Source organism: Myotis daubentonii, chromosome 2 (genome assembly GCF_963259705.1).
Source record: "Myotis daubentonii chromosome 2, mMyoDau2.1, whole genome shotgun sequence".
NCBI lineage: Eukaryota > Metazoa > Chordata > Mammalia > Chiroptera > Vespertilionidae > Myotis > Myotis daubentonii.
In genome coordinates this window covers 134,066,878-134,082,615 of record NC_081841.1, presented here as the reverse complement: position 1 = coordinate 134,082,615, position 15,738 = coordinate 134,066,878, and the positions used below count along the sequence as shown (strand labels likewise).

Here is a 15,738-nt window from a genome sequence, read left to right as displayed (position 1 = left end):
TTTAAAAAGTGTCTCATGTAATTTTGAATATAGGTAAGGTCAACAGCATTTGCTGATTCACATTTTCCGTATTCCTCTAGGCTGATGGATGAAGACCTTGGCAGCAAGGCTGTTTGATGCATCTTCTGCCTGTCCAGGCTGACTCTGGAAGAGGCAAGTAGCAGGAGGGGAAATGCTTTTCAAAGAGACTGAGATATTACCTAAGAGAATCAACTAGAAATTAGTACAAAGAAGAAGAAAATTCAATACAGTGGTAGGGTAACAGGAGTCCAGTTTTGGGGTGTTTTTTTTTCAGCCAGTGAGCCCTGACCTGATGACAGGGTGGCAAGGTATAGAGTGAGGTGGGGTGAAGCAGGGAAGAACTATTGAGTGCATGCTTCTTTTGGATCTTGGAGCATGGTCCCAGGGCAGAAAGGAGAGTGGGAAAAGCTTCTGGATTAAGCTAATTCTCAGCAAAGGCATTCAAACACTAGATTATGGGGGAGACACATTTTCTGTCACCAGGAGCCACAGTTCATGTTGTGTGGCAGGCAGTGGAAATGCTCCGGGAGAATGCAATGTTTTGTAACATGAGGCCGTGGTGAGCCTCATGAAAGTGCCCAGCTAGTTCCAGAACTGCACTCGGTATATTGCCATGCCAGGCTCATATGCACTTGGCAAGCTAAAGAAGGTTGAACAAGAGTTCTGGATTGAAGCAGCCATGGACCATCATGCCAGCTTAGTAGGGTGTGGGCAGGAGTGATTTAATCTTCTACACAGTTTGAAAGTGAGGGCTGCACTTTTTATAACTCCACCTTATTCAGGTCACTGGTGGGTATGCAGTGGGTGATCAGGTAGTGCTCTGATAGTATGCCTGAAGCTGGAGTGTATGGATTTAGTTTTATTCTTTCATTTTTTCATCTAACTTTATCAACCATCTCCCATGTGCCAGAAACTGTGATAGAACTTGATGATAAAATAGTAAGACCTAGTGTCTTCCCCCTAAAGAGAGCACAGTCTGGTGGAGAAGAGGCTGGAAAACAGAGAACTACAGTACAGGTGTAGTCAGAGCTATGGCAGAAATAAACTTAAGGTGCTGTGGGAGCGGAGGAGAGACAAGGAGAGAAATCTGGCCAGGAAAATTTTATGGAGGAGGCGATAGCTGAGCTCAGCCTTGGGAGACAAATGGGGATTATCTTGTCAAAGAGTAGGTTGTGGAAAGAGGGAAAGGACATTCAGGTAGACAAATAGCAAAAACTGTGCAAAGGGTTCAAGACTACAAACAGTTCAGCAATCCTTGGAGGTGGTCAGGTAGGTGGGAATGATGAGAAATGGCAAGGAAAAGGTAACTAGCTATGGATGTCCTGCAAGAAAGCTTGGGTCTTGTCATGAAGGCTTTAGTGGTCCATTAAACCAATTTAAGGGGATGGAGAAGTTGACATAAACAAATTTCTTACCAAAAAAATTGCCAGGTAGATGGAGTGGGATGTGAAGAGGGATATAGAACTAGTAGCAGTTACAAAATGCATATTTAAAGTCAATCACATACAACTCCTTTGTAGAGATACATATAGTTGCATACTGAAAACATAAAGTAAATTATGGTGGGAATTTTTACAAATAGAATGGTTTATATACTACATTTATAAATGGAACAACTTTATATTTTACTTAAGTGAGTTCATTATTACTATTAATATTGCTGCAAGTACATTTAATTAAAACAATCTATTTCTAAAAAGCAAATGCTCCTTTTACATTGCAAATATTCTATTGTTAGCTGTAAAGTTGTACATTCAAGTTTTGTGTAACATACTAGGTATTTTTAAAATTATATTTTTATTTTGAACTAATTTTAGATTTAGAGAAAAGTTGAAAAAACAATGCATGTATTGTTAATACAGCTTCATCTAATGTTAACAACCTGTTCAACCATCATGCAATTATTAAACCAGGAAAATAAAATTGGTGCAATACTCTTAACTAACTACAGACCTTATTCTGATTTCTAATTTAGGACTAAGCTACTTACCCATGTCTGTTCAGGAAATCATGCTAAGTGAGCAAGACAAAAAGCACAAGAAATGAGCTAGTGACTCGGTGGAACCTGTGCCAAGTGTCCTGAATGGGGAATCTGGGTTTAGTGTGCAGGATCTAACTTGTTTCACATTTAAATCATTCCACTGAGGCTAATGTGCAAAAGTGGGACATGCAAAGAGGTCTCCTTTACCTGAAGAAACAACTTGAGTAATTATTAAAGGATAGCTCAGAGGGAGGAAATTTGTAGAAATGACGAAACTATTTTGTTTCAGCCTATGCAAATATATGTCTACTTTTTCTAGAATAGATGAATTAACAAAAGTAATCTCAGAAGAGATGGAAAATTTAAACATATCAATTGCTAGGAAATAATAGAGACAACTGTTTTTCTTTTCCCACAACCCTCCCAAGATGCAACCACCAGTTTCACAGAGAAATTCTTTACCACAACTGTTACCAGATCTTTACAAACAGGTGATCCACACCCTACTTAAATTGTTAAGAAGCTCAAAAGGAGGTCTTATTTTTAGAAAACCATTATAATATTAATAATAAAATATAATAAAGATAACACAGAAAGAAAACTATAGACTAATATCACTTATGAATACCAATGTAAAATTCCACATAAAATAGTAGCAAATAAAATACAGCAGCAGCATATTGAAAGAATGATAATCCTTTGGCTAGGAAGTGATCATATCAGGAATGCAAGGATGATTTAATATTTATAAAGCTATTAATATAATTCACCACATAAATAGATAAAAAAGAATTACATAGCCCTGGCCAGGTGCCCCAGTTGGTTGGAGCATCATCCCATACACCAAAAAGTTCAGGTTTGATTCCCTCTAAGTACGGTCACATGCCTGGGTTGTGGGCTCCATGCCTGGTAGGGGGCATGCAGGAGGCAGCTGATCTCGATGTTTCTTCTCTCTCTCCCTCTCTTTTACTCTCTCTCTAAAAATCAATAAAAAAAATCTTTTTTTAAAAAAGGTAAAATATTTAAATAGGTATTTATCAAAAGAATATACATAAAGGAGGAATAGGTAAATGATGTGCTTACCTCCTCCCATGAGCACATCAAAATTACAAATAAATTACAGAACAACCATCATTGAGAACCAACTAAACACTAGTTGAACCAGAAATCCCATAACTAAGGATATGCAGAAGAAGCCATGTAGAGACTAGTAGGAAGGGTGGGGATGTGGAGTGGGGGGAGGGGGGTACCACACCCACTGTGTGGCAGAGAGTAAATGGAAAGGATATCTCAACTGCAGTCGTCCTCTTGAGGAGAGAGGGGTCCTAGCCCCACACACAGTTCCCTGTGCAGGGCTTCAGTGCTGGGAAGAGAAGTCCTCTAACTTCTGTCTGTGAGAACCAGTGGGGATTGTGGCTGAATGAGACAGCTCTTTATGGACAGAAGTGCTGACAGACACCTCTCTTTCTTTGTTGAGCTCTCCCCCCACTCAGCCTGAAGGTTCAGGCGGAGGCCAAATCTGAGTTTCCATCAAACTGGCTAATACCGTTTGCCCAGCTCTGCTGATTCCCTGAGATCCCCACACACTCAACTTGTGGGCCAGCACAAGCCACTTGCAGAGGCTTTTCCACACAAACAGGCTGTCTCAGATTGTGCTAGGGACTTGATTAAAATCTCTCATAGGTTCACAAACCACAATAAACAGTGTCGTGTCGCAACAGGCTCCGTACCTCTTACTAAGTGGCCCTTAGCCTGGCAGTAATAGCAGCTGGTCTCAATTTGCAGTTTAGCCTCTCCCAGGCACCTCCAAGCCCAGCACAGGTGGCAATCATCTGCTGATCACTTTGTAGCTCCTACCAGGTGGATACAGGCTGAGCACGAGCAGTGATTGTCTTTGACCTGCACCAAGACACTCCCAAGAGGCTTAAGACCAACATACCCAGTAGCCGATTTCAGACCACACCAGAGCACCACCCAAACATCTCTACAAATGACACACACAAAGACAGACTCGGAAGGTACTAGAGCCTGCTAAAGTGAATACTGCTTCTTGGGGTCAGCCCCTGCAAAACAGCTCATCCACTACAGTCATGACCATCCTTCACAACCAGTCATCCCTGAGGGTCAGTCTCTCCTGACACCACAACAGAAACAAAGGCTCATCTACAATAGGAGGATATACACAACCCACACAAAGGACATGCTTGAAACACCTGGATCAGATGACCAAGGAGACTGCCACTGGGCTCCATATGACACCAACTACATAAGGCAACTCTGCTAATACCAGGAAAAGCCAATACCAGATTTACCTAATAAACAGAAACAAACATAGGGAGAAGACAAAGAGACATGTCCCACGTGAAAATAAAAACAAAAACAAAACCAGGACAAAACTTCAGAAAAAGAACTAAACAAAATGGAGACAAGAAGTCTACCAGATGAAGAGTTCAAAACATTGGTTATAAGGATGCTTAATGAACTTAGGGGAAGAGTAGATGATCTCAGCAAGAACTTTAACAAAGAGATAGGAAACATAAAAATGGAGCCAGAAAACATAAAAATGAACCAGTCATAAATGAGAAATATAATAACTGAAATGAAGACTACATTAAAGGGAATCAATAGTAGATTAAATGGAGTGGAGGATAAAAATCAGTGATTTGGAAAACAATGTAGTGGAAAGCACCCAATCATTACAGCAAAAAGAAAAAGAATTTTAAAAATGAGCAAAGTTTAAGGGACCTCTAGGACAACACCAACTGAATCAACATTCACATCATAGGGGAGCTAGAAGAAAAAGAGAGATAGCAAGGGATTGGAAACATATGAAGAAGTAATGACATAAAATGTTTCTTATCTGGTGAAGGAAATAGAAATAAAAGTCAAGGAAGTATAGAGAGTCCCAAATAAATGAACCCAAAGAAGCTCACACCAAGACACATCATAATTAAAATGGCTAAGGTTAAAGACAAAGAAAGAATTTTAAGAGCAACAAGAGAAAAGCAGTTATTCATGTACAAAGGGACTCCCATAGTACTATAAGCTGATTCCTCAACAGAAACTTTGTAGGCCAGAGGGATTGGCACAAAATATTCAAAGTAATTAAAAGCAAGACCTACAACAAAAACTACTATACCCAGCAAGGCTATCATTTAGAATCAAAAGAGTTATAAAGAGTTTCCCAGACAAGAAAAAAATAAAGGAGTTTATTACATCCAAACCAGTATTATAAGAAATGTTAAAAGGACTTCTTTAAGTAGCAGAACAAGCTCAAAAATATAATGAACTTGTAATAACTACATAACTACCAATAATTAGTTTAAATATAAATGGATTAAATTATCTAATCAAAAGAGATAGGGTGGCTGAATGGATAAGAAAACAAGACCTACACATATACTGTGTACAAGAGACCCACTTCATATTGAAAGTTGCATACAAACTGAAAGTAAAAGGATAGAAAAGATATTTCATGCAAGTGGGAAAAAAAAATAAAGCTGGGATAACAATACTTGTATCAGACAAAATAGACTTTAAAACAAAAGCTATTATAAAACACACAAAAACAGACATTTAATAATGATGAAAGGACCAATCCAACAAGAGGATATAGCCCTTGTAAATATAGATGGACCCAAGATAGGAGCACTTAAATATATAAAGCAAATATTGACGGACATAAAGGGAGATACTGACAACCATACAGTCATAATAGGGAAATTTAACACCCTATTGACATCAATGAATAGATCATCCAAACAGAAAATCAACAAGGAAACAGTGGCCTTAAATGACATTAGGCCAGATGAATTTAATTGTTATCTTTAGAACATTTTATCCCTAAAGAGCAGAATATACATTCTTTCCAAGTGCACATGGAACATTTTCCAAGATAGACAACATGTCAGGCCATAAATAAGTCTCAACAAACTTGAGAAGATTAAAACCATATCAAGAATCTTCTCTGATCACAATGGTATGAAACTACAAATCAATTACAAAAATAAAACTGAAATAAGCACCAACATATGCTACTGAACAATGATTGGGTTAACAAGATCAAGGAAAAAATCAAAAGATACCTTGAGACAAATGAAAATAAAAGCACAATGACCCCAAAAATCTATGGAATACTGGCAAAGTAGTTCTAAGAAGGAAATTCATAGCAATTCAGGTCTGCCTCAAAAAACAAGAAAAATCTCAAGCAATCTATCCTTATACCTAAAGAAACTAGAAAAAGAACAGCAGACAAAGCCCAAAGTGAGTAGAAAGAAGGAATTAAACGTCAGAGTGGAAATAAATGAAATAGTCTAAAAAATACGAAAGTTCAATGAAACTAATAGCTGGTACTTTGAAAGGCTAAAACAATTAATAAACCTCTAAGCGAACTCATCAAAGAGAGAGAGAGAGAGAGAGAGAGAGAGAGAAAGAGAGAGAGAGAGAGAGAGAGAGAGAGAGAGAGAGAGAGAGAGAGAATCAGAAATGAAAGAGAAGAGTGTCAACTACACCACAGAAAAAAACAGTATAAGGAAATATTACACTTTTCAACACAATAGAGGCCATATATGGCAAACCCACAGTTAACATCATACTCATTGAGGAAAATAAGAACATTTTCCTTAAGATCAGAAATAAGACAAGGATGCCCACTTTCACTTTTATTCAATATAGTATTAGAAGTTCTAGCCACAGCTATCAGATAAGAAAAAGAAATAAAAGGCATCCAAATTGGAAAGGAAGAAGTAAAACTGCCATTACTTGAAGATGACCTGATACTGTATAAATATAAAGACTCTACCCAAAATCTATTAAAACTGCTAAATGAATTCAGTAAAGTAGCAGGATACAAAATTACTATTCATAAATTGGTTACACTTTATACACCAATAATGAACTATCAGAAAGAGAAATTAAGAAAGCAATTTTACTTACAATTGCATAAAAAACCATAGGAATAAATTTAACTAAGAAAGTAAAAGACCTATACTTGTAAAACTATAAGACATTAAAGAAAGAAACTGAAGAAGATACAAATAAATGGAAGGATATACTGTATTCATGGATAGAAAGAATTAACATCATTAAAATATCCATATTACCCAAAGCAGGCTACCAAGTCAATGTGATTCATATAAAAATACCAATGGCATTTTTCACAGAACTAGAACAAATGATCCTAAAATTCATATGAAACTACAAAAAAAAAGACCCAAAGAGCCAAAGCCATCTTGAGAAAGAACAAAGTTGGAGATACATATTACCTGATATCAAACTATACTAAAAGGCTCCAGTAATCAAAACAGCATCGTACTGGGAAAAAAAAACAGACACATAGATCAATGGAACAGAATAGAGAACCCAGAAATAAATTCTCACCTATATGATCAAGTAATCTATGACAAAAGAGGCAAGAATATACAATGAGGTAAAGACAGCCTTTTCAATAAATGGTGTTGGTAAAACCAGACAGACACATGCAAAATAATAAAACTGGATCACTTTCTTACATCGTATACAAGAATAAACTCAAAATGAATTAAAGACTTAAATGCAAGATCCAAAATAAAAAACTCCTAGAAGAAAACAGGCAGTAAACTCTCTGCTCTTGCTCTTAGTGATGTTTTTGGATATCTCCTCAGACAAGAGAAACAAAAGACAAAAAATTAACCAATGGAACCACATCAAACTAAAGAGCTTTTGCACAGTGAAGGTAACCATCAACAAAATGGAAAGGCAATCTACTGAATGGGAGAAGATATTTTCCAATGATGCATCCATTAAGGGATTAATATATAAAATATACAAGAAACTCATACAATTTAACAACACCAAAAAATTGGCAGAGCACCTGCATTGACATTTCTCCAAAGAGTACATTCAGATGGCCAACAGACATATGAAAATATACTCAACATCCCTAATCTTCAGGAAGACACAAATTGAAACCACAATGAGATATCATCTCACAACTACTATACTCAGGTTTTGACTTGATGATCTGCGCAAGTGCAGAAACGCAGCGGGCCTGGGCAGTGTTGACGATGCGGAGCTACCCTATCTGTCAGAGATGGCAGAGGTGGAGGAGACACTGAAGCGACTTCAGAGCCAGAAGGGAGTGCAGGGAATCATCGTGGTGAACACAGAAGGCATTCCTATTAAGAGTACCATGGACAATCCCACCACCACACAGTACGCCAACCTCATGCACAACTTCATCTTGAAGGCCCGGAGCACCGTGCGTGAAATTGACCCCCAGAATGACCTCACTTCCCTTCGAATTCGCTCTAAGAAAAATGAAATTATGGTTGCACCAGATAAAAACTCCTTCCTGATTGTGATTCAGAATCCAACTGAATAAGCCACTCTCTTGGCTCCACACATCATTCCTTAATTTAATGCCCCCCAAGAATAATAGTGTTAATCATGTCAACCAACTGGCAGGTGGAAATCACCTTAGAGCCCATGCAGACCAATCCAGTGACCAGTGTGGGCTGCAGCTCCACCCCACCCACCAAAGGCATCCCTCTGCTGGCCAGTTACCCTGAGTTCCCAGGAGGGCCTCTTTCCTCGAGTCCAGGTTTCAGAGCAAGAGCTTATGAGAGGCCCACACCCTGCTTCCTTCTGACATTGAGTTCACTTTGTTTCCCTTGGAAAAGGCTGCTTTTCTTTAACTAAAAATAACTGAAACTTGAAAAAAAATTGCTATAATCAATAAAAGAAAAAACAACAAATGTTAGTGAGAATGTGGAGAAATGAGAACCCATGTGCATGATTGACAGGATTGTAAATTGGTGCAGCCACTACGGAAACAATATGGAGGTTCTTCAAAAATTAAAAATAAAACTACCAGATGACCCAGCAATTCCACTTCTGGATATTTATCCAAAGAAACCCCAAACATTATTACTGCTGTTTTATTTTAAATAGTCAAGATATGAAAACAACCTGTCTATTGATAGATGAATGGATAAAGAAGATATGATACATATATGCAATGGAATATTACTTAGCCATAGAAAGGAATGGAATCTTTCCATTTGCAACACCATGGATAAAGCTAGAGGATATTATGCTAAGAGATATAAGTCAGACAGAGAAAGATAAATACCATATTATTTCACTTACATGTAGAACACAAAGAACAAAATAAATGAACAAATAGGGAAAAAAACCTCATAGATACACAGAACATTTTGATGTTTGCCAGAAGAGAGGAAGTTGGGGGAATGATTATAAAAGAGAAAGAGATTAAGATGTGCAAATTGCCAATTTAAAAAAAAATAGTCATTGGGTATAAATTGTAGGATAGGGAATATAGTCAATAATATTGTGATAGCTATGTATGGTGTCAGATAGGTACTAGATTTATGAGGATGATCACTTTGTAAGTTATATAAATGTCTAATCACTATGTTGTACACCTGAAACTAATATACTGTATGCCAAATGTAATTGAAAAATTAAAAAATAAATGGCCAATAAGAACATGAAAAGATGTTCAATTAGGGGAATGCAATTCAAAATCACAGTGGTATACTACTTCACACACTAGTGTGGCTAAAGTAAAAAAGATAGATAACCAATGTTGATGAGGATATGGGGAAACTGAAACCCTCATACACTGCTAGTGGAAATGTGAAATGGTGCAGCTGCTTTGGAAGACATTGTGGCAGTCTCTCAGATGATTAAACATAGAGTTACCATATGACCCACTCCTAGGTACATACCCAAGAGAAATCTATAATAATAAAAGCGTAATATGCAAATCAACCAAACACCTGAACAGTGGAACGACCATCTGGATGAAGCAGCAGTTGTGAGGGCTGAGGCAGCCGCCAGGGCTGCAAGGACCTACTCTTGCATGAATTTTGTGCATCAGGCCTCTAGTAAAAACTTATATTCTCACAAAATGTTTTAGTTTTATGTTCATAGCAGTATTGTTAATAATAGTCAAAGCCGGGGGGGGGGGGGAGTGACTAGGGGGGGTGGGGAACAAATATCCTTAAACTAATAAATATATGAACAAAATGTAGTATGTATATCCATTCAATGGAATATTATTTGGCAACAAGAAAGAATGAAATATTGGTATGTACTATAACATGGATAAAACCTGAAAGTACAGTGCTAAGTGAAAGAATCCAGTCATAAAACACATAAATTGTATGACTTCACTTATATGAAATATCCAGAGAAGGCAAATCCACAGGAACAGAAAGCAGCTTCGAGGTTGCCAGGGGCAGGGGGAGGAGATAATAGGAGTGCTTGCTACTGAATATGGGGTTTCTTTTTGGGGATGATGGAAATGTTCTAAAAATTGATAGTAGTGATGGTTTCACAATTCTGTGAAGCTATAAAAACCAACTAAATTATATACTTTAAAAGGCATGTGAATTATACCTCAATAAAACTGTTATAAAAAAGAGAACTAGAAAGAAACTTTCTTAACAAGTAGGCTGACATCATTTATAATGGGCAAATGATGTCTGGAACAAGTCCAGAATGTTCACTGTGCCATTATTATTTAATATTTCACAGAAAGCAGCCAATTTAATTTGATAGGAGAAAGAAATAGGGATATAAAAATTTGGAAAGGGGAAGATCAACTGGGAAATTATTATAAAAATTAAAGAACTCAGTAAAGCACAAATTTCATAAGTTTAAATAATAATTTTTATATATTCACACACAAATTATAAACATTAAAAACAATATCTATTAATAAACTTTATAAGAAACACTCACAAGCAATAAGAATAAAAGTATAAATTGCTGCTGAAGAACACAAGTAATTAAATAAGTAAAAATTACAATCTATTCATGAAAAGGGTGGTTCAATATTATAAATTTGTTGACATTCCATAAATTTAACAGGATCATAATAAATATGCTAATAGGTTAAAAATTAAAGAAGTTGATTTAACATGTTTATATACAAAAAAGTACATAAGTACAGTCAGAATGTTACTGAAAAGTGAATGGTAGTGAAAAAGACTAGCCGACCACATTGTAAAACACAGTATAAGGTTACGGTGTTTAAAACAGTGTGATTCTGGTGCAGAAAAATCAAGTATGAACTTAGGGGAACAGCAGAGTCCAAATATAGACTATGGGTCTATTTAATAGATTTAGTGGAGCAGTAAGTAAGCATTGCATATCATTAAAGAATAGAATCTCCCTAATGAGTTTTGAAATCTGAACTGTTCATCGAGAAAGGCAGAGAAGTGAGCTGAGAGACAGTATTGTGTGGAGAAGTCAGGACACAGCAGCGACCTGCTTGAACTATGACAGGAGACCAGATGGTAGCAAGAACTCTTTAATGGGTTTCAATATGGATCGATGACAATAGCTAGAAAGAATGCCCACCAAATCCAACCACTGACAATACACAGGCGCAGTGTGTACCAGACCTCAAGAGCTACTTGTTAACATTTAAGAAACTTAGTGAGCTGATTGTTAAACACAGCCACTATCACAATTAAATTATGTAATCTGGCAATTGGTAAGTTATATTAAAATAAAGGTACTAGTAAATAGCCCTGGCCAATGTTCTCAGTGGTTAGAGCACTAGCCTGTGCACCAAAGAATTGCAGGTTTGATTCTTGGTCAAGGGCATGTACCTGAGTTGCAGGTTTGATTCCTGGCCCCAGGGCACATGGGGGAGGCAACCAGTCTGTGTGCCTCTCTCACACTGAGATCTCTCTCTCTCTCTCTCTCTCTCTCTCTCTCTCTCTCTCTTTCTCTCTCCCCTCCCCCACTCTCTAAAAATCAATGGAAAGAATATTCTTGGGTGAGGATTAACAATAACAACAAAACAGCAGCAAAAAACAAAGGTAAATAAACTTACTGCTTCCTAATTATTTTACTATTATATTTGTTCTTGAGGTTATTCACATATCTATAAATCTGTATTTGTATTTGTATATATGACAAAAATACTAAATACTGGTAAGCAACCCTTCCCCAACTTTATGTACAATGTCATATTGGTAGCTTGAAATTAGCCATGGTGCAAGTATTTATACCATGGAAATTGGCAAATGCTGAAAATCAGGGCTAGATTTCCTGATTTATTTATTTATTTATTTATTTATTTATTTATATTACATAGAGTAGACTGAAGAAAGTGATGGAGAAATGTTAAAAAGGCAAATTAAACTTAAAAAAGCCATGTATATAGCTGTTACTTTGTGTTAAATAGCACTAAATATTGAGAAAATATTAATTTAATATTCTAAAATTATTTGATTCAACCAAGAAGTCATTCATGTCATTAATGAATGATATTCTGACATTTACCTCTATTGTTTTACTTTTATCTTGTTAACATGAAAGAAAATATCAACCAACATTCATATGGAAATCATACACATTCCTAAATGATATGGTGACATCTCATTGTAATCTGATTTTGTCAAATGATAGCTGCATTGTCACCATAAGTTGGCTCTGGGAACAAGCAAAACTAGTGAAGGCGCTTGGTGTGGCTACATGGAATTTAAAATTAAGAATATTGTATATGTTATTATTCTTTTAAAATTGTGTCACACATCCTTTATATTAGTAAAATTTATAATAAACTTATGTACATATGTACATGCATACTTTCCCTCCAGACAACTGATTGTCAAACATCTAGCAGGACATCACTTCATAGGCTCTCAAAATTTGGACACAACTCTCGGCAAAAGTAGGGAATCTTCAACTTGGCTAAGATTAAATTTCCACTCTTGATGGAATGGAAACCCTAAATAGATATCAATTCAGTTATGGAGAAAAGAATGTTGCATTTATTGCACACCTCAAATCAGGAATATGTTTAAGACTTGTACACATTTCTCATCTGAAAGAGCTTAGTTGAGGAAGGAACCTCTAAAGCTCTGCTTGCCTTCGGTGACATGTCTTACGTGGTGAATGAATGGGCTTCTAATCCTATTGTAAGAATATTGATGGTCCTTTTCTGGTCCTGACTCATAAAAGAAGTTGATGAGGGTCATGAGTCTGGGAGTGGACATAAATCCTGAGGCTGTCCTGCATAACCTTTGACCTTTCAGTGGCTGCTGCCTTAAGGAAATTGGCTGAGCTGCTGGGAGTTAGGGTCAGGGGAGTGGGGATGTTGGGGGCTCCATAGAACTGAGACCTTTAAATGGACTCCATAATTTCCATTCCACGCTTAAGGCTACACTGGAAATTTATAGACTGTGGTTTGAAAATCATTGTAAGTACTAGACACTTCTGTGTGTGCATGCCTGCAGGTCTCAGAATGAGAGCCTCTGGAGGTTGTAACGAGTGCCCCGATAAACTGCCTATGTCCTGAAGACTGAGAGCTGTGCTTCATGGAGATATTGCCAGGCATGACTTCCGCTCATGGGCGAAACCAGCTGCTTTATGACTGCAAGGAAGTTTCAGACAAGAGTATCAGTAATTGGGACCATTTTCCTCTAGCCTGGTCAAGACTCAAATCAGGGAACACTGGGCTGAAAGTGCCCAAAGTAACTTATGCAAGAAGGTCCTATCTCCAGACTGGCCTAGTAAAAATGTTTACAATATAGTAATTAAAAAAATAGATCAAGGTAAAACTATATATGCATAATGATATTTAATGTTCTTATAAAAAATACAATAAAACACATTGAATTAAAAATTTGCTGGAAGCACAAACACCAGAATACTAATCATGGTTATCTTTGGGTGGGATTGTGGCAATTTTTTCTTAGTGATTGTCTGTATTTTACCAGCATACTTAAAGAGCACATACTGGTACTGGTTTTATAATTAAAAAATAAATGCTATTTTCAAACGAATTGTGTGTGTGTGTGTGTGTGGAAAGCCATGGGCTCCCTATTTGTACCAGTCTCTTCTTCTTCTTTTTTTCTAACTTTTTTTTATTTTAGAGAGTAAGAGAGAGGGAGAGAGAGAGATAAAAACATCAATGGTGAGAGAGAACCATTGATCTGCTGCCTCCCACGTGCCCCACACCAGGGACTGAGCCTACAACCCAGGCATGTGCCCTGACCGGGAATCGAACCATGACCTCCTGGCTATGCCTGCCAGGCTGTGCCAATTTAATCCATAGCACTCAAAGTTCCTAAATCAATGCAGAGTGCTGGGGCAACCTGCAGAAGGCACAATTCAGCAAAGGTAGTTGGGAAGTCAGCTTTGATCAGAATGGTCCACAGCCAACGTTCTGGACCCTCCCCGGAAACTAAGGTCTGTGTCCTCCCCTAGGAGACACTGGGTTCCTCTGGTTGCTCAGTCCTCCCTCCATCTTCCATGGAGGTGAGGAAAGCAGGCGCAGCCCTTTCCCGAATGCATCAGGATGCTTCATAATGCCTACAATGGATGGATGAACTCCTGCTTTCCATGGGAGTCAGCTTTTACACAGTGCCGGGGTGAGGAATGGTTTGCACCAAGAACTCACATATATCTTGACTCTGCTATATGTTGTCTGGCTGATGTAGTGCTGCTGCAAACCACTCTGGATACTTAAAATCCAGGAGGCATTTTTCAAACCTACCAGCAGCTGGTATTTGGTGGCTAGACATGGGGTATTGATATGTCCTGGAATTGGAGCAAATCACTCCCTGGAAGTAGAAAAACGCTGTGACAGGCAGCAATGCACCACTAGAATTTTAGCCCAGCATTTGCCTGGAGCTCATTGATTTCTCTACTCTAGGCTTGGAGTCAGAGGCAAACTCCTGAGAAACAATATGCTGCTTTACTCAGGTGACTGATGAGAGTCTAGAATTGATAATCAACTCTACAAGAATGATTACTTTGAACAAATTCTATTCCTAAGATTGCCTGTGCATTGTCACTACCAATTTAATTTCAAGCAGCTCTGGAGACTTGAAGCGACAAGCTTCCCATGGATCCTGTGTTTTGTGTCTCCATGGACCCTTAGTTTGATCGTGGGCCTGAGCATACAGTGCCTGGAAGGGCCTGGGACAGAATTTCCAGACATCAGGCACTGAGTCAGAAAGAAAGACTACTCAGCTTGCATGTCCACATCCTTCTTGTTGGCTTCAACGGAAATATAGTTGAGGAATTATTCCGTTATACCCAAGAGAGGCAAAATGGGGAAAAAGTTAAGAGCATGACTTTTGGAGACTTGGGGTTGAGTTCTGGCTCAGCTGCTCATTTGCTGTGCGACCTGGGAAAAGTTACTTAACCTCTTTTAGCATCGATAAAATGAGGACAATAAGAGAACGTCTGTCATAGGATGATTTCAAGAATTCAAAGAAAAATTAGCACACTACCTCAGACAGAGTAGATGCTAACCAGTGTTGGTGGTGGTTGATGATGATGAGATTATCTGAACTTAGTGAGGAAAAACTACTTGGAGGGGATGAAGGTGGTAGTAGTTGGTACATTGGCCATGATGGAGGCAATAAACGTTTTCTGGGAAAATGAATGTTTTCAGCCTAATTAGATCTTGAAAACTCTGTAATTTGGCTTTGCTGATAGGACAATTAGACAACCTGGAAAAGCACTTTTAATGCCCTCCAAATGAAGCCTTATGGCTGACATTTTCTTTACATCTCAGGAAACCAGGATCTTAGGCTATGAAGCGATGGTGTGGGACAGGAGACGGCTGCTTTCCTGGTCACCTGCTCCACTTTCTCTTTCCAAGGGCCCCAGGACCGCCCTCTCCTGGAGTTTGCTACTCTTGGGTTTAACTTCTGCTCTTCGTGTACAGCAACCTGTACTGAGGTAGGGCTCAGAGGTCATTT

General features: G+C 38.0%; 2 protein-coding genes across 2 annotated transcripts in view; one reads left to right on the top strand and one right to left on the bottom strand.

Moving 5' to 3' along the window:
* The window catches only part of SIAH3 (siah E3 ubiquitin protein ligase family member 3), an 81,584-nt gene that overhangs the window by 26,343 nt on the left and 39,503 nt on the right, over positions 1-15,738 (bottom strand). The gene's annotated exons all lie outside the window — the stretch shown is intronic.
* On the top strand, positions 8,004-8,698 carry LOC132228359 (dynein light chain roadblock-type 1-like). The gene has a single exon (XM_059684634.1). It carries the CDS (start codon positions 8,073-8,075, stop codon positions 8,361-8,363), a length of 291 nt encoding a protein of 96 aa, XP_059540617.1. The 5' UTR covers positions 8,004-8,072; the 3' UTR covers positions 8,364-8,698.

Excerpts from the sequence above, each read along its gene's own strand:
- LOC132228359 (XM_059684634.1), top strand. The coding sequence starts at position 8,073 with ATGGCAGAGGTGGAGGAGACACTGAAGCGACTTCAGAGCCAGAAGGGA.